Source organism: Rhipicephalus sanguineus, chromosome 1 (genome assembly GCF_013339695.2).
Source record: "Rhipicephalus sanguineus isolate Rsan-2018 chromosome 1, BIME_Rsan_1.4, whole genome shotgun sequence".
Classification (NCBI taxonomy): Eukaryota; Metazoa; Arthropoda; class Arachnida; order Ixodida; family Ixodidae; genus Rhipicephalus; species Rhipicephalus sanguineus.
The window spans coordinates 60268905-60287464 of NC_051176.1; the positions used below are offsets into that span (position 1 = coordinate 60268905).

The window sequence follows — 18560 nt, forward strand, 5'->3', positions numbered from 1 at the left end:
GCGGCTGAAGCGGAGATTAAACTAGCCGGCCGTCTGTCTCCGCCGCACGGACAGCGCATAAGATAACATCTTCCCGCGTGCGGGCCTGCCGTCGATTGCTCATCAAACAGAGAGGAAACGCCCCGCCCGTCTTTCGTAAGGAGCATGAAGAGACGCCAGGGGAGAGGAAGGGGGGGGGGGCATCGTTCAAAGGGCGCAGTCGCTTGCGCGCGCGCTATCTCGAGGCATCACGAGACGACTCGCAAACTTGCTGTGCTCTCAACGCTTACTTCGCGTTTAGAGAACTCAGAGCAAGAAAACGCTTCGGTTCCTGGAGGGGCCATATTCCCTTAAACCAGCGTTTTGTTGAGTTACGCAAGATCGGATCCAAAAGAGTTAGCTGCTAGTCTTACTTCGTTTCACAATACAATTTTTTGGTATCGCATCCATTGCTTCGCTCTTAAGCGAAACTGAGTTTTTTTAACCGTTAGCTATTGACCCCCGAAAGCGAGGGGCGGACGTGTAACATATGGCGTAGCCGCTTCACTGTGGGCCGTCAGCGACGGGCCCGCTACTGACAGCTGCGCATTTGCGGCTGCTCCGACCAGGAGATATGATTTTACTAATGAGATGACATTTTTAAAAAAGCAAGCAAAAAATTCGATTTGGAACCCTAGCACGTGAGCTCGAAAGGGCAGGGCCTTTCAGGGGGTATTTACCGCAGAGTGATTACAAACTCGGACGTGCTGGCGGAAGGAATTACGAAAAAGCTGTTCTGGATGAAGATCCATGGATAAAGTATATCTGAGGAAAAGTGTCAACGCGTTTCCACCATTCGCGTGCTCTTCCATAAATGCGAAGCAAGGAAAATTCGATATTGTCCCATATATCTACTGCGAGCGATCCCAGTTTCATTCCGCGATGTCCGGAAACAGAAGTGACAGACATTTTAGCGGCACTCATGTAGTTATTACTGAACATTGCTTTCCTTACGTGCCGTGCGACGCTTGAAACGAGCTATCAGCAGCGTTTCTGGAACAGACGACGTCCGCCGATGAATCGCCGTCGCACTTTCTCGCTGCCGATAGGCCTAGACGTCACGAGCCTCTGCGGAGAGCGCGTTTTGCTGTCGAGCCGACTTGCAGAACAGAAGCTGCGTCGGCACCTTGCATGGCATCGTGGCTTACTCGGAACGCACGCGCGAGCGCTATTTATTCAGCGGAATAATTCTTGGTCCATGATTGCGACTTGATTGGCAGCCCCAAGATCGAGCTGCACATGTTCTGACGCGCCGGCGGTGCGATTGCCGGTGATAGAAGCCCCCAAACCCGAGACTTTGGCGCAGTTTGGCGCAAATTTCGTCGATATTATCAGGATGGCGCAGAAAATACAATTTGGCGCACTTTGGCGCAGTTGGCGCAGGAGTGGAATCACTGCTAGTTACCGAGCAACTGGCTATGTCAAGAGGCTGCGCAATCTCTGAATGGTCCCCCGTCGAACGGACCATAGCATTCTCAGCACGCCTGAAACGAGGAAGTGTAAGAGACGGGTAGCCTTTGAGAGCCCACCCAGCCCGACAACTTACTGTGAGGCATGCGTGTCTCCCACCTCCCCAACCCCTTCTTCTAATTAAGTGACGCTTGCCATGTTTGCCTGCCACGGCTCCGTACGCTGTTAGCGGAGTTCGGTTCGGCAATTCATGCTTGCGGTTTCAAGCTTGCTTCATGGTTTTGATTTGTTTCTCGGCAACATGTCGCGAAAATGAAGGCCTCTGTCAACGAAGAAGTTCAACATAATCAGGGGTGCAACAGCCGAAATAGAATTTGGAGCAATTTTTGGAGCTTTGGAGCACGAAAATCCCAATTTGGAGCAGGTTACGGCAAAAAAAAAAAGCAATTTTTTTGTAGCACGAAATCCCAAATTTGGACAAGTATATGAAAGAAGGCCTACTTTTAGAAAAGAAAGGAAAAATACCTATGTACAAACAATTCAACATCAGCCAACTCTTGCACAATGCACATGAGCACTGCTATTTCAATAAAAGCAGTGTGTTGAACCACCCCAATGTGAAAACAATGATGAAGTCCCCATTAGCATTCGCAGTGCCTGCCAAATGACTTGACAGGTGCTGCAAATGCTAATGTGGACTTGCCAACCCGGCGACCTCGAAATCCGGGAGATTTGTAAAGCAGGAGCGAGTGGGGGTGGCAAAAAAAAAAAACAAACAAACTAGCGTACGCTTTTGTTTATTGTTTCTCAGGGCTGCAGAAATGTCGCACACAGCTCTGAATGACTGCCAGTAATTTTTTTATACACCGATTATAATTACATGGCGCATGCATGCACAAGTAATTAAGGAAGCCCTGCAACACAAATGAAGCGTGCCGTTTTCATCGCTTCTTCGGGAACTGTGGAATGCACCGACATTCATTCTAAAAAGACAGGGCGTGCAAACACGGACAGAAGAAAGAAGTCAGGACACCACACTTTTTAGAATGAATACTTACTAACTAGCTCAGCTCTCCATTATTCTAAGCACCGATATTGTTGCGCAAGTTGCAACGCCAAAAACAAAGCTAACAAATTATAAGTGACACACAACGGCTATTTCCGTCATCGAACGTGACGTTTCGTCACGTGACAGTGACGGCAAAGGCCGTTTGTTTTGAATGGCTTGACACGACAAATCGTATGCAATATTTGTATGGTCCCAGCTATGCCACATTATTGCGTGCTAAAAATGATAAAAGTCCTTTTTATACTTCCTCAGATATAAAAGGATTTCTGTTTTTAAAGATAAAATTTTGAAAACAATTGCAAAGCGACGCTACATGTGCTACGCAATGGCCACCATGTGGCCAGACTTCCGGTATGTCTTCTTAAGATGCACGTGGTGATTGTAATTAGCCTTTGATGTCAGTGGCAGAGTGAAATGCAAAATGGGACATTTTTTCTCATCATCTGCCTGGGTTTTCAAGTTTGAAGACTAATAACTTCCGTTCCCGCACACAGATTTTGATAATCGTTTGTGCGTTCCCATCTCAGTATTCTACACTACAAACACTTCAATGCTGCATAAGGCTGACGAAAAACGCTGCAGGGCCCCTTTAAGGAAAAAAATGTGCTGTGTCCTGCAACAGCTAGTACTGATAGACCCTTCTAAATTTTAGTACGCTTTTCTGCAAGGCACTGGTGTGCTGTGGCGAAAGTGGCTTAAAAAGCATTCAGCACGCAATAGAACAAGGCCAGGAAATTTTATAACTGCTGTCCTTTCTTCTTTTCTTTCGTGGTGGGGTTAGGGTTAGGGTCTGCGCTTCCAGATTGGATGATGATGCCCAAACTGCATGTGGCTAAGGTGGCCTCCATTTCTTGCTAAAATTATTGGAACTCAGAACATTTAGGGCCAGTCGGACATTTTGGCACAGCGTGGTGCAATTTCAACAAATTTCACGGTTTTGGCTCAGCTTGGCGCAAAAATAACGATTATGTTCATTATGACATTGACAATGGCAGGTGAACAGTTATGTTCAATGGCTGTATAAGGGTCTAACATTCTGCGCACTAAAGGTGTGTAAAACCTAATTAAAATCATGAGAGTGACATGAAATGTGCATTATGAGAATAAATTTCTAGCGATCATGATGCTGAAATATGGAAATGTAATATTAGCGTGGATGCCTTGTCAGCACCATTGATCCCAAGGGCTGGGAGGCAGGTGCACTCTTTTAATGTAGCAACCGCAGCAGCAACTTCCTTTAAGAGGCTGTGCTACTGATCACCTCTGTAAATGACATGAAAGGTATGTAGGTCCTCAAAAATACTACCAATATACAGTCAAACCCACTTATAATGATCTCAGATATAATGCTCTATGGGTTATAACGACCATATTTTAGTGCACTTATAATTTTCCTATGCTACCCATTGAAATTGCGTCCACATAAAGCAAACATTTTTCAAAGCCTCCTACTTTTACCATGAACACTTCAGACACGGTCACGGTAAAAATATGGTGCATACTGTGGGAATCGAGCGCACCCTCCCCTCTGGCGCCTCTTTCCCCAGCTAGCACGTGCTGGCCCCGCGCGGCTCGAGCGGTGGGAACCCTACCGTGGCTGCACCGCCAGGCCTTTTTGCTTGGGGCGAGCCATGCGTTGGCCTTCCCCGCACGAGCCACACACTGCGCTAGCCTACGTCACTGCGCTTCGCCGGTCCTCATTGGCCGCCAGTGACAAACCCCTTTCCCATGAGCTCGCTTCTGTCTGGCGCTGGCTTGCCTGCGTCAGATGCTCTCAGGCCTGCACGAGTGGTCGACGCGCTGCCCTGGCAGGCGGCGTTTTGTCCGTGCGCTCGACTGCTGCCCTTTGTGTGATGGTCGTAGCGCCGCCGGCAAGCGTACTCGATCGGTCTTGCGGAGTTACCCTGACGGCCCACAAACCCGTGATTGTCACACTGTGCTACATCTTGGGTTAATAAACCCGTGTTTGTTGACAACCTGCCTCAAGTGCCTTTTCTGCGCCGTGTCGGAGAGTCGACGAACCCGGCCGTAGCGTCTTGGTTCGCTGCAGCAGTGGAGAACGTCGCGTCCCTTCCCGGTCGCCTCGTAAGGTAAGCTTCGTGCAAACCTATCTCCCCAATACGAAGCAAAAACAAAGTTAAAACAGGCCTTCTCAAGCATGAGAAAGGCACGTACTCGCGCATGCCCTGCTCTAGTTTACTTGAGACGTAGAAATCCTAGATCGGTGAGCAGCATACACGCAGATTTTGAACACTGCGAACGAGGTCGCTCACTTTCCAGACATTTCTTCAACGGCAGAATGGCAGTGAGCAAGAAAAAAGGCAGCATGAAAGCCCTGCGGTCAGGCTTTTGCACGGCAACCTTTTCTGACACCATTCCCTGCAGCTATGACCGCCTACGATGAACCAAACAATTCCTTGGAACACAAGAAGCCATAAATGCAAGACGCGATAACCGCGATAACTTTTACTATTGTTAAAGTTCACTGTGCCCTCCACTCGTCGACGCCACAATGTGCCGCAAAAGGTCTTTCCGTCTTTCCGGTAACAGCAGAGACCGGCCGATCAATGATTGCACTTTCCGCACAATTGCGGCGATGCCTTCGCAGTTGAAAAATGCGCGTGTGGCGTCAATCCGCGCATATGGCATCAATCTACGCGTGTGGTGTAAACTGCGCGGTTTGACGACAATACAAGCGCATCATGTAGCCGTCTGCAAGTTCGCCACCGCCGCCGCGTTGTACGAGACCACTTGAAAGTGCGCGTCGCTTTGTGTAAACAAAAGTAGCTCTCTAGTGTTGAGCCACCCGGCCACTGAGAAACATGATGCACTGCTAGTGAGTGTATACTAATGCATGTTTTATTAGGCGACAACCCAAGCACGCTAGGCCTCGTCATGCAGGACCGCCGGAGCATCACGGAGACGTAGAGTGCGCCCTGCTTACATAATGCTTGTCTTCACCGTGTTGAACGAAGAGGCTATTCATCACACCTGGGCACTGTCCCGTGTGAAGTACACACAAACGCTCGCATACGGTATACAGCAAGCGGCCCGGCAGTGACAACGTGAGCCGAGTAGGCAACGTGCTGCACGCAACTAGCCAGGGATGATCGGCTCCACGTGGTGGTACCGCGCTTCAGTGAAACGGTGTAAGTTCATTGCAAAGGTCGTTTAATTGACTCGTGAGCACGCAGCAAGTGTCACTTCATGATGCGAAAAGACTTGTCATCAGAGCAGTTGTTAGCACCTTTTAATAAAAATGTGCAGAAAAAAAAAGAGCACCTTGGTCACTAAGAGGATGCTTTAAGGGTGTGTTCATATACAACGAACTACTAATATAGCGACCACTTTTCGCAGCACTTCCGAGTTTGTTATAAACGGGTTCAATTGTATCATATTTAAAAATGTTTCTTTACCAATAAACAAGGCTGGATGAAGGGGAATGAAGGGGAAGGGGAAAAGGTGTGCGTGTGTGCTGTGTGTGTGTTCTATTCTAAGCCGACAGAATGTGACATCTGTATGGCGTGTTTTTGATATAGGCGGCCAGTTGCCGAGGTATGGTTTAATCAAGTGTAACTTGTTAGGTGCTTGTAGATCCCATAACCTCTGCCAGTAAGCACTGAGCTTTTTCCGTACTAGTGGCTTTAAGTCCATTACAGGGACAGCGATTGAAGAATTGACAGTGTTTACATTCCAAGCACTGCATTGTGTTACCAAAGTTTGGCAGTCAGGCTTGTGCAGTGCTGGTCGAGTACACTTGCACATATGAACGGCTTGCCCTCTCTGCTTTTAGTTCCGTAAGCCACTCATGCTCTATAAGCGCGTTCAGAGCTACGACTACATGTGACACATCATCTAGTTTTTACAGCAACCTCCAGGATTCCTTGCACGAATCATGGAGGCTGGCGTGTTTCCATCGTTTACATGCTCTCCTATGGAAACAACGCATAAAAATATTGACAGATATAATTCTGCAATCTCCAGAAACATAATTTACTGACATTTAGGTGCAGTTGTGCCGTGCTGCCCTTGAAATGAGCTACCAGTGATGAGTGCTGTTGCATCGCCACTGAATGAGCTTGACCTGGCCCAGCAAGCCTTTTTTCAAAATGCTTCTGGCCTAACCAGAATGACTTCATGCCAAGCCGAGATTGTGGCCAAGACAAAAAAGCCCAAATTTATCGGCATGAGCAACGTCATGCTTGGGAATGGAGATATGCTGTGTGATCTCTAGAAGCAACAGTTATGCACTGCTTTTTTTTATGCTTCTGCTTCGTTGTTTACTTTGGTTGCAGCTGAAGAAGAGACTTTTATAAGTTTTGATCAAAGGTAAGCATTGTTTCTGTGATAGCTGTGCAGGCTGCCATTAGACAGTTTCCATGACCCGATCAGGTTTTCATAAAATTCCACGACAATTCCATGACTTTTCCAGATATGCCGACATTCCCTGACTATTCCAGGTTTTCCAGGTTGATAGACACCCGACATTAGGACTCAATGCACATTGGCTGAGGTCCTTCGAAAGCACAGGTCACAATCCACGATCACATCAACAGCGTTGTGAACAATGGCCACGGTGAGTGGTAGCTTCGTTATGACTCAGTGCTGCGAGTGTGACATCACAAACATGGCAGAAGTCATCGTTGGAGTGGTGGGGAGGGGTGTGCGTACACAGGTGGGGCGCTTGCTGGGAATATTACGGTAATACAGAACCACTCTGCAATTTTCCTTGCCAGTAGTGAATCCTCTTGAAGTAAATCGGCTTACGTGAATGGAAATGTGGTAGTCTCTACCACAGGACAAATGCCTTTGGGGTTATCTACGTTAATGAACTTGTCTGTTTCCACAAAAATAGATAAACTGTCACTAGAAAGCCTTGGGCCACAATGAGTATGAATAACACATGCCTCCTCTGGCGCAGTAGGTAGATCCAGTAGCAGCCGACGGCAAAGAACACAACGGCCATGAGGAAGTAGACCTGTGGCAGAGGGATCTCCCCAGCCGAAAGAAAGCTGCCGTCATTCCGCTCCGAGATGGACACCTGTTAAAGCCACAGGTAAGAACACTAGTATAAACAAGAAGTAGAGCTGTGCGAATAGCAAAATTTTGGGTGCGAAGCAAATTCGAATAATAAAGATTGAGTGCGAATCGAATCGAATAATTTTCGAATAATTTTCAAATATTCCTCAAATACTTTTCGAATACTTCGAAGAGAAATTACCGAAAAAAGCTGCAGAGAATCCCTACGTATGTTCTTATGAGACAGGAACAATTACAAGTCACAAACATGGTCAAAGAACAGCTAAGGGGGGATGCGGCTTTCGTATCGCGTAAAATTTAAAAAAAAATCGATTTTCGGAAATCACATCTTCAGTCAATTTTATGTAGCCCTTTTTCTGATTCCAAAATATCGTCACTGAAAACTACGTAGAAGCGCAGTAAAAAACTTGTGCTTGCCGAGGTGGCGAAAATTACTGTGGAAATTGCAAAAAAAAAAAGAAAAACTATGTTTAAAAAAATTATAGGTCCGCAACGGCGCAACCGGGCGCCGCCATCTTATCTTGGGCTCGTGGGAAAAAGCATTTCTCCGTCTTCAAATTTCCCGCTTCAGCTAGGTCCTCCATTAAAAAAAAGCGTACAAAAAGCAAATGTTTGAAGTTCGTTTCGAGAGCATGCGTCGCCATTGGTCCGATCCTCACTCCAGGAAAGCGTCGTCTGCTGCTTGCATGTCGCAAGATCACGGCTGCCTAAAATCTCGCTACATACTGACGCGTTCGCACTCGTTCTGTGTTCACAGGTAAACAATCATTTAGAATGTAATTAGTACGCTTTAGTTTGGCAGCTGCAAGCGGAAGCTCAAGCAACAGATTACGATAGTGCGCCGTGCTCGTCGCGAACATAGCAGACATGCATCTCGGACAAACTGTTCTGCTTATCAGCATTATCAGCATTTCGCACCTCGTGACGAAGACCATCGTGGGACGACTCTTCGTACTCGCTATCGAGCATGACGTACTACTTTGAAACATCGGGTACCGCGGCCACGCACATCGCGACCGAGCTTACTTCTCGGAGTCGTGGCTAGGCCTAACTCCGCTCACGGCGCCGATGTACGAGACGAATCCAAACTTTGCGAGCAAGAACATTGCGCTAGCGGACATGCGAAAGCGAAGAAGCCACAACGTGTTGCGTCGCAAGCAACGAATCGCATCGCCCACTGGCTCCTCAGAACCATGGATGGGCATTTTACGCATAGGCAGTGAACTCCCTGCAAGCTCGTCGCGCAGTGACCACTCGGAGCACCAGTGGAAGCGGCTAGCAGTTTCGCACATCGGCGCTGCACGCCGATTTATCGTCTTTATATTTATTTTCCGTTGTTATAAACAGTTAAATTCATTTTCCAGAAGTTCGAATTACTTCGAATAGTAAAATTTCGGTGCGAATCGAATCGAATAGCAAACACTATTCGAAAAACATTCGAAAGTTCAAATATTCGCACACCCCTAGTTTTAACGTTCCATTTTCTATTCCACAAGTGCATTAGTGGCACGTAGAGCAAAAATAATGCGAAAAGACTCACTGAGAGATTAGCAGAGTTGTTGAGGAATCCCAACGACCCAACCAGGCAGTTGTGGAAATACAGGCTGTACAGGCCCTCGTGAGCTTCTTTGTCGATGCTTACACCAAACTGAAAGGAACAACACAGTGATGTCTTCAGGGGGCATGGCAAGGGTTTCCAAAGTAATCCTAGTAACATTGTGCAAAACTAGCTGGGGAGGTTAGATTAGTAAAAATTATTGTATGGCTCGTGGATAAAACATCATATGCCATATTTACACGATTATAAGTCAACTCGAATGTAGGTCGACCCCCCAAAATCACGCATGAAAAAAGAAAAGAAAAAAGAAGAAGAAGAAGAAGAAGGCAAGACGGAGAGAAAAGCGCGAGCGCATACTGTATTGGACTCAATACACGTGCTCACTAGTCATCGTCAAAGCTAGCCCTCTTCATGAACTTTTGACGCCCAGACCCTGCCAGCCTTGAAGCACGTCCTTGGCATTACCGTTTCCAGAGCAAAGACACGGAGTTTTTGCATGTCAATTCCGTGTGTAACCAGCGGAGACCGATCACGTAGTTCGTTCACGCGTGATGGAGGGCTTTTATTCCACCACCACAAAACATTTCAACAAAGCCATGATAGAAAGTGTTCTTTTACATTTTTTTTGTAATGCCAGTACAACACATTCATATGGTCGTTATATATTCACATTCTGCAAGCGTGGGTGTGTAGCACAGTAGTTAGCCCTTTGTGCGTCAGTGGGATACATACGCCCCACTTTTCCTTCAGCAGAAACGTTTTTCTCCCACATCACCCGTCACAGTTAGCGCAGCGCTAGTGGCTGCTATCTTACCCAAGTCTATGTAAGCTCGAGAAATATTGTTTTACTGCGGTTTCGGAAGGTGGCAGTAGTGCCGCAATGCCGTTGAAATTTGTTCCATTTTTCATGGAAGCTTCTGAATTTTCCTCTCGTTCAGATAAAAAACTGTTATTCAAAATGCCAGGTAATTTTCTCTTTTTCTCGCTTTCTAGAGAGGCGATTTCAGCTTCCAGTCATCATGTGTTTTTGTGCAGTAACTTGACTGATAAATGCATCAAAATACAGTCCTTTGTGAAATTGCCACACTCTTCGCTAAGCCTAATTGTGGATAACTGTGCATGGTAATAATTTTCTTGATATCATATACCTCCTGAAAAGTGAGCAGATATTCAGGGGCAACATCAGTACTGAACCATTTCGACAGCAGAAGAACGGACAATAAAATCGACAAAAATAGTTGGTGTATATGGTGAAGCAAGCTTTACAGGAACCAACCACAGCCCTATGAAGGCTTGTAAGGCGAATGTGCAGGTGCTGTTCTGCTGCTGGAAATGAGAGGCGCGCAACGTTCCTCCGCACAACATGAGAAGTGCTTCTCTGCGCCACTTGTTTCAGCCGTTTCATCCCAAACACCCGGTGATGTGATCGCATGATGGTACCTTCACGAGTCAGTGGGACATATGTGTCCCACTTTTTTCCAGCAATGTACTGGCTTGATTTTGATGCAATTTGTTTTATACTATTCTTTTGTGGTTTATATGTATATACCACGGCCAGTTTATATAACATAGTGTCAAAAATATAAGCGAACCTACAAAGGGTTAAGACACTTTCCTTTGGCGCATGGGGGGCCTTGGTTCAAACCCCAGCACTGCCAAGAAAACTTATTTTGTTTTATAAATTTATTTCGTTATAGTGATAATCATCCTACATGACAGGGACAGACGGATGGATGGACAGTTTTCTCATCGAGCTGGCATAGAAATGCTTATGTATTTAAAACACATGCAGTAGGCTCTCGACAACTCAAAGTCAAGGGGACATCAGAATGTTGTCTGAACTATCAGAAGTATGATTACAATGTGCTTGCGCGCTAGTAGGTTGATCATTACAGCATATGGCAGTGCACACCGGGTGAAAAGACGAACACGAAAAAACAAACGGACAACCCAAGTGCTGATCTTGAACTTTGAAGTTTGGGTTATGAATTATTGGATGCAAGCACAAATATGACTTGGGGCTAGATATTAGAAAAAACAGAGATGGCAGATTATCACGTGCATTCCCACTGTCTCTCTTTTTTTTCTTTACTTGTGGCTTTGACAAGGTCATGCAGGCAATTGGTGTTATATTTGGCTGCTTTAAAAATATATGAATGCAAATGTTCAACTAGAGGGAAGAGAGGCTGCTAATATTTACAGCATGAACAAGAAAAATGTACGAATTATCAGAATTAAGGGAATAGTGCAGTTTTATTTATGCAAGATACATTGAAAACATAGTGGGCCACCCAAAAATTGGATGCAGGAAAATTTGCGCTAAACTAGAAAAGGACAACACAAAGAAGGAACACTTAGACAGATCGAGCGCACACTACCAACTGTTTTTATTGAACGTAGATCATCAGTTAAAATAGGGAACCCCGAACTGCGCAGACACCCCGTGGCTGCGCATAGATGCACAGACACATCGAGGAACATCACGTGTTAACACACATTATTCATCAAAAAAGACACTTCTGCGCCGTAGAGCGCTACCGAGGCCTCACTTACAGAAGTGTCTTTTTTGATGAATAATGTGCGTTAACACGTGATGTTCCTCGATGTGTCTGTGCATCTATGCGCAGCCACGGGGTGTCTGCGCAGTTCGGGGTTCCCTATTTTAACTGATGCTCTACGTTCAATAAAAACAGTTGGTAGTGTGCGCTCGATCTGTCTAAGTGTTCCTTCTTTGTGTTGTCCTTTTCTAGTTTAGCGCAAATTTTCCTGCATAGTATGAACCAACTAGCCCCTCAAGACGTCCTGACCAAAAATTGGATTTTTTTTTATTTACCAGAGACCATGAAATATCGGAGTCTAAATTATTGAGTCTACTGTACTGCTTTCTATCCTTTCCCTGCAAGTAATTCAAAGAAAGAAGAAGAAGAAAAGCGATGAGCAAATATAGTACACTTCTCTAGAGATCTTCAGCTCAATTACCAGAAGACATTAAAGTAGCATACAAGTTCAGCAACAAGTCATATTTTAATCTTGCAAAAAAAATCACAGCTAAAAAGAAAGTCTGCTTATCCTCTGAACTCCGCCAAAGTCCAAAAACTTGGAGAATGCTTAATCTCCGCCTTTACGAGTGGAATGCGACACTGTTACTGGGCCAACAACGCACAAACATATAACATAATATCCTGAAACATCAGCGCTATCACCAGGGCCATGGCTGAGTGCACAGGATTCCGAACCAGGCGGTGGGTGGCAGTAATGAATCACCACCACTGCTGGTGGTATCTGTGGCAAAGGTTGTGTTCAATTCCAGTGATGTGATCAACTGAAGCCACTTCAGCGTTGCGTCTGAAGCAGCTACAACATCGCTTTGGAGCAGCATAACAACCTCATGGAGCAATTACCAAGCACAGATTTTCAAACGTAAATATTTGTCTCTAAGCTGGAACAGTTAATAGGAATGGCGATGCGGGCAAGTTGTACGTGTTTCCCTCTTTCGCTTCCTCAGTCCTGCCTTGCCTGTAATTCTGCCCTTCTGTGCTTTGCGCTGCTCATCTTTATAATGAGCTAGATAGAACAGTTGTACCACATGTTTAACTAAATACATTTATGCACAAATACGTGCATGTTTAATTCAAATCCCCCAAAATATGAGATTAGGTTACTGAGCTTCGTTTTTCTACGGAAAGCTCTAAGTTTCTTTAATCTCATGGCCTCAGGCCACCTAACATTTTTCCCGAAATCCACTTCATATTTGTATATGAATATGACTTTCCCTGATGCTTTAGTTACAGTACTGGAAACACAAGCAGTGTAAACTTCTATGCATTCTGTTTACTATCTAGAAAAACTATTTTGATGTCGTTCATCAGGGCCTTCGCCGCATGGTGAAGTGCTTGCTGTTAAGCTTTATGGAGAGAACAGTTAGGATCCTGGTTCATTGGTGGTTAATAAAACACAGGGTTTAATAACTGATCCTTTGTGCCCGAAATCTCATTTCTGATCCATGAAATTAGCAGTAATGGGAGGTTTTGTCTTTAATTTTGACAAGTGCTCAAACATGAACTGTTGGTGTGGTCAAGAAACAGAACCGGGATGCTGGGACACCATGCTTTCTCAGCAAAATCCCACAATCCACTATAGCGCGTGTAATTGCTGATAAAGAGTGGCGATTCCATCATGAAATTTAACTTAAAAATTAAGCTCCCTGCGTGAACTTTTATGGAAGTATATTACAATATATCGTGCTACAATTTTTTGTAAAACAGACTACCTCCACGCGGACACGTGAGAGAAGTCGAGAAGTCCGCATTTGCACGCCCAGTGTCTTGGCATGAATATATACCAACTATCTCAGTTCTCTCCTATACTAAAATGGATGTTTCACGCCTAGCATCTGGACACTGCTTGCTGAATGAATCGTCACTCGAAGCTTCGCAGTTTCGGTTCCATCGGCCCAACCTCTGTAGTTTGCCATGCTAATAGAAACTTGTACTATAGACAATCGTCTTCCCAGCCAAGTACAATGTCAACATCTATGTCAATAAATCACAGTTGTTACTTTGCCAGCTGCCCACCTGTTCATGCCTTCGCCAATACTCCTACTCAGAGGCTCTTCACCTTCCATCCTGGCTGTTCTCTCTCTAAACCTGTCTCCTCAAGTTGCATCGTCTCACATTTTAAGACACCACAAGATAGCGGTGCTCCTTGGCTGTCAGTTGGAACTTGCAAAATACAACTCTGGCTGTGACTTTTCAAATAGGATTGCTCAGCCTTGCAGAGTTTAGTAACACCCCACGAGAGGTCGCCAAGAGAAGACCCACTCACTTGGAAGCTGTAGACAGCAACGCCATCTACCATGTCCTTATGTACAGGTAAATTCGCGCTGGCACAGCGGCCCACGGTTGTCTCCTTTGAGGGCAGTGTGGTGGTTGCTTTCTTTGTTGACTCAGACGGGGTGATCGTCACGGCTGCGACGGGAGCTGCAGTTGGATGGGCAGCTTTGGGAGAAGTTGGCGGTGTTCCCGGCACTGGACACAAAAATGAAAGTGAAAACCCGTCAAAATTGCTGGCTCAAAACTGAGAGCACGGCAAGTTGGTGTGGATCCATCTCAACAAAAAAACAGTGAGCAATGACTAACACGAGCAAGAAAATGACAAATACGAGCGCAGCCTTGCAACAAACAGTTTATTTCTAATGAAAACATGAGATGGTTTTCCTGTTGGCATTTCTTCGTGGTTTCTACTTACTCTGTTTCACTAGAAAGAAACTGTTAGTTGCAAGTCGGTGCCTGTTTTCGTAATTTCCTTGCTCGTCTTCGTCTTCCCGAGCTGTTTTTTCGTTAAGATATAAAGTTGCTGGCTGTCCTAGGGTGTGTGCAAGTGGTACCACAGCGTTGCAGCATTTCCCAGGAAAACTGTTTTGAAAACACTCGGCGCATTTTCTTCCTGACAAGAAAAAAAATTTAGGTTTTGGTGAATTACATTAAGAACTCTAAGTAATTATTTGGTATTTGTCAGTTGGAATGCGTTATTACTCGGAATACATTAGTTGGAAAGTTGTTTCCATATCTTTGGCTGCCATGTTGGGTGATGCAGCCTTTACAAGAGTCTATACAGTAATCGGGTTTGCAATGACAATGCACATATTACTGTTTCGAAGTCAGAGATCAATATTCATGATCAGGGTACGTTTGATGGCCTATTTCTTGTCTTTCTTTTTGATAGCTTTTTGCTTTCTGCAGCATCCTATGCATCCCAGGCACCCAAACTATAACACAAAACAAGTGCTACAATCAAGAGCACGTCAGGGTAGTACGAATCAACGCGTGGGTCCACAAATGGCAAAAATATAAAGCTGCCATGCGACTCTTTCAAGTGATAGTGATAGAAATACAAAAATAAGGTCTTGTAATCCGACCCATACTTAGGCAAACAAAGCATATCTTCATAACTAAAATATAGAATGAACCATCAATACATAAATATGAAATAAGCTTTATATTCTTAATAGCAGGCATTGGCAACGAAAGCCTACAATTCAAGGGATGTTTATCCCGGTATTGCTGCCGCAGTTGTGCATGGTGCTGACATTTCTTTCAACTCTATTTTGGAACAAGTTAAATTTTATAAATACCCAGGCGTCACACCTTATCCTGAGACCTCTCCTGGCATGCTATCACCAACGTCATATCATCAACAAACAGACCTCACAGTTTTTTAAAGCATCCCCGCACCACAGGACATAAAACCAGGAGCATGAGTTCCTGGTCCACCCCACCTGTCTGCATCCCATCAGCCTCAGCATCTCGGCGTGCACGAAACAGCTGCTGCACGGCACTCGTCTGCCGCACAGTGCGCGGCTGTGGCCGCCAGTTCTCCTGATGGCTCACAGGGAGGTCGCTGAAGTTGCGGTTGCAGCGCAGCACCAGGCGTTCTCTGGGCACAACCGTCAAGAGGAGATACCACATTTACTCAATTCCAATGAGCCCACGGTTATACAGCTCTCTCAATTCTTTGCAATGAAAAATTAAACTCCACAATGACTGATAATGATGCCCACACCTCCTTTTCTACACACTTGAGCTCATTTTCACACTGCCTACATTATTCCTGACACATCATTTCTCAATAAAATGCCTAGTGGACAATGACAGCTTAACTTGTGAAGCAGAAATAGCTCTAGCAATGAGTGGATTACATTAGATTCAATCCCACTGACAACAGCTGGTCGCTATTGTATAGCTTTGGCTTTGTACTTGAGCATAGCCAATACACCCTTGTGATTACGTTTTCCAGAAAAAAATATCATGGCAGAACCAACTACAGTTGAAACTTGACACTCAATTTGACTAAGTGATGACCTCACGTGAACTAGTATTTCATTAAATTGGCAAGTTCGTAATATCGAATAAAGGATTTTTCTAGGCTTGTGCGAATATTTGGGCGGTTCGAATATTCGAATTAATATTACAGTATTCAAATTCGCTTCGAAACGAATTTAAATTATTCTTAATTTCGAAGTGTTCAAAATGAACGAATAGACATATATAAACTGCATGTAACCCCATGTAAACGTGGTTTCACTGCAGTGGAGGGATGCTATACTGTGAATACACCTCTTCAGAGGAAATCCGACCTGCTGCGAAGCCCAACTTCGAGGTTAAATGATCAAATTACCCTCACATCGATTCATCATTTAAGTTTAAAAGCTCGTTATACCGGCTTATAGGCTCTAAGTATAGTAAATTTTAAAACGTAACATATTTTACAGGTTATCACTTGCATTCTACCGAAAGTCAAATCCTACTATTCAAAGTTCTTTCCTCTTCTTTTTGAACCAAAAAGAATGACATTTGCACATGCCTTGCTTCAATTTTAAAAAATACTGTGCAGGTCAGTTAGGTCATGACAAGTATACTCATTTTTCTTTATAATATGTGATATATAGTATTCGAATTCGATTCAAAATTATTCGATCAAATCACTATTCCCTTTGAACCTTAAATTTACTATTCGCACAAGCCTAGATTTTTTGGTTATAAAATATCTAAAATTATATTGTAGCAACACCCAAAAGCTACCACCGCATCGTTTTGCCACCATTCTACGCATGCGCAAGTGAAAACCCCGTGAGGTCAACCGAAAGGTGGCCTTGACATGGAGCCTCCCATATCGGTATGGGCAATGCAAATGCAGGCCAGGTAGATGGTCACATGCAGTTATGAGAGTCTGCCGATACGCAAAGATGAGGCAAACAAATGTAGTGATTGTGCAAGCAGGCCGAGTGAGAAAGTTGTGTGGAGACGATCAGTGCTATCTGCCACATAAAACCATGGAATAATGAAAGCAGTGACGCCAATGAGGACTTGTGACTTGGGCAATATGTGGAGCAGCGAAAATTTACATATTGGAACATTTTGGAGCAGGTAATTTTGCATCTGGGAGCACCCTGGAGCAGCTAATTTCACATTCTGGAGTACACTGAAGAAGCAAGTTGCATTTACATTCAGACACCTGAATAATTATTACGAACTCATAGGAAGAGCTATATAAATATCTCAATTCGTTGCAAATCTCACGGGGAAAGTGCTTTCCAGAGCACTCATTATTTTACTCAATTATGCAAAAAATAAGGGTGTCATGCAATTTGATGTGCTGGAATAACCTCCTCAGCTATTTTTTTTTACACGAGCAAATAAACAGAATAATGGAACAATAAAATTTTATATCACGAATTAACACTCGAAATACAACTATGCGGTCATCAAAGTCATGCAGGACTCCTGCCAGAAATCTACAGTCTCAATGTTAAAAAAACGTTGTCCTTTAAATCAGTAGAAGTGGCAGACAAACGACGCGACATACAACAGCGGCTGTGAAAACATAGGCGTCGGCCAGTGCCCCCTTCACACACTCTTGTTAATGCCCATGCCTTAATGCTAAAAATTCACACAGTCCCTTTTTATGCATTTCCCAAAGGTAAAAGCCAGCCTACTTTTCTTCTCAGTCAATTGTACTGATCCTTTTGATTGATTACTAAATATTGCCTTAATTACATGCCATGCAGCACTTCAAACGAGCTACCAGCAGCGTTTCTGAAACAGACTACGTCAGCTGATGAATCGCCACCAATCCGCCTCTTTCATTTTCCTGTGCTGCCCTCTGTCGTTTTGGTAGGGGTTTGGTAGGGGCCGAGACAGCCGATATTGCCAGAAGCAAAGCCTCCGAGATGAAGAGAGGTTTTGAGACTACCGCTGAGGGAAGGGCGCATGCGCAGGGGCGTCGTGGAAAAGGCGGATTGGCCTAGACGCCATGAGCCTCTGTGGAGAGCGCATTTGGCCATCATGCCGACTTGCACAACAGAAGCTGTGTCGGCACCGTGCATTGTGTCATGGCTGAATCGGGTTGCACATGTGAGTGCCTTTTAGCCTGTGGAATAATCCTTGGTTCGTGACTGCGACTTCGTTAGACCCATGATCAATCAAGCTGCGAATGCTTTGACACGCCGACGGTGTGATTGCCAGCGACAGACACCACTAAACCCAATACTCTGGCGCAGTTTGGATGGGCTGAGCTCATCTTCGGTAGGGAAAGGGTTAATGCAATTGTTGTCGTGAAACGAAAGAACCTGCTTTTCTCTGCAAAGCTGGCAATAATCAACACAGTCAAAAGTGGAGAAAGAAGTCTGCCATCGCCACTGCGTTCAGCATCCCAGAAAGAAAGCTGAGTATGATTGAAGAACAAGGTCGAAATTACCACATATACTCGTGTACAGCCCGCACCCCCCCCCCCCCTCGAATGAAATAATCTGAGGGGAAAAAAAGAGAAATAAAAAAAGCTAAATAGAACGTGCCAAAATTATGGCCTTCAAGATTGTGTGCAGCGGCTCGACATTTGCGTAAACCGGCCATTCAAGACGGCATTTTGGTGGTGCTACACCGAGTGGATGGCCTCGGGTAACCACGA

At 44.9% G+C, this 18560-nt stretch overlaps 1 protein-coding gene across 1 annotated transcript in view; it reads right to left on the reverse strand.

Moving 5' to 3' along the window:
* The window catches only part of LOC119391907 (protein GPR107), a 72238-nt gene that overhangs the window by 24561 nt on the left and 29117 nt on the right, over nucleotides 1-18560 (reverse strand). The window contains exons 5-8 of the mRNA XM_037659560.2: nucleotides 15373-15530; nucleotides 13920-14122; nucleotides 9078-9185; nucleotides 7405-7538 (exon numbers count right to left, since the gene is read on the reverse strand). Coding sequence (XP_037515488.1) covers nucleotides 7405-7538; nucleotides 9078-9185; nucleotides 13920-14122; nucleotides 15373-15530 — 603 coding nt within the window. The remainder of the gene's footprint in view (nucleotides 1-7404; nucleotides 7539-9077; nucleotides 9186-13919; nucleotides 14123-15372; nucleotides 15531-18560) is intronic.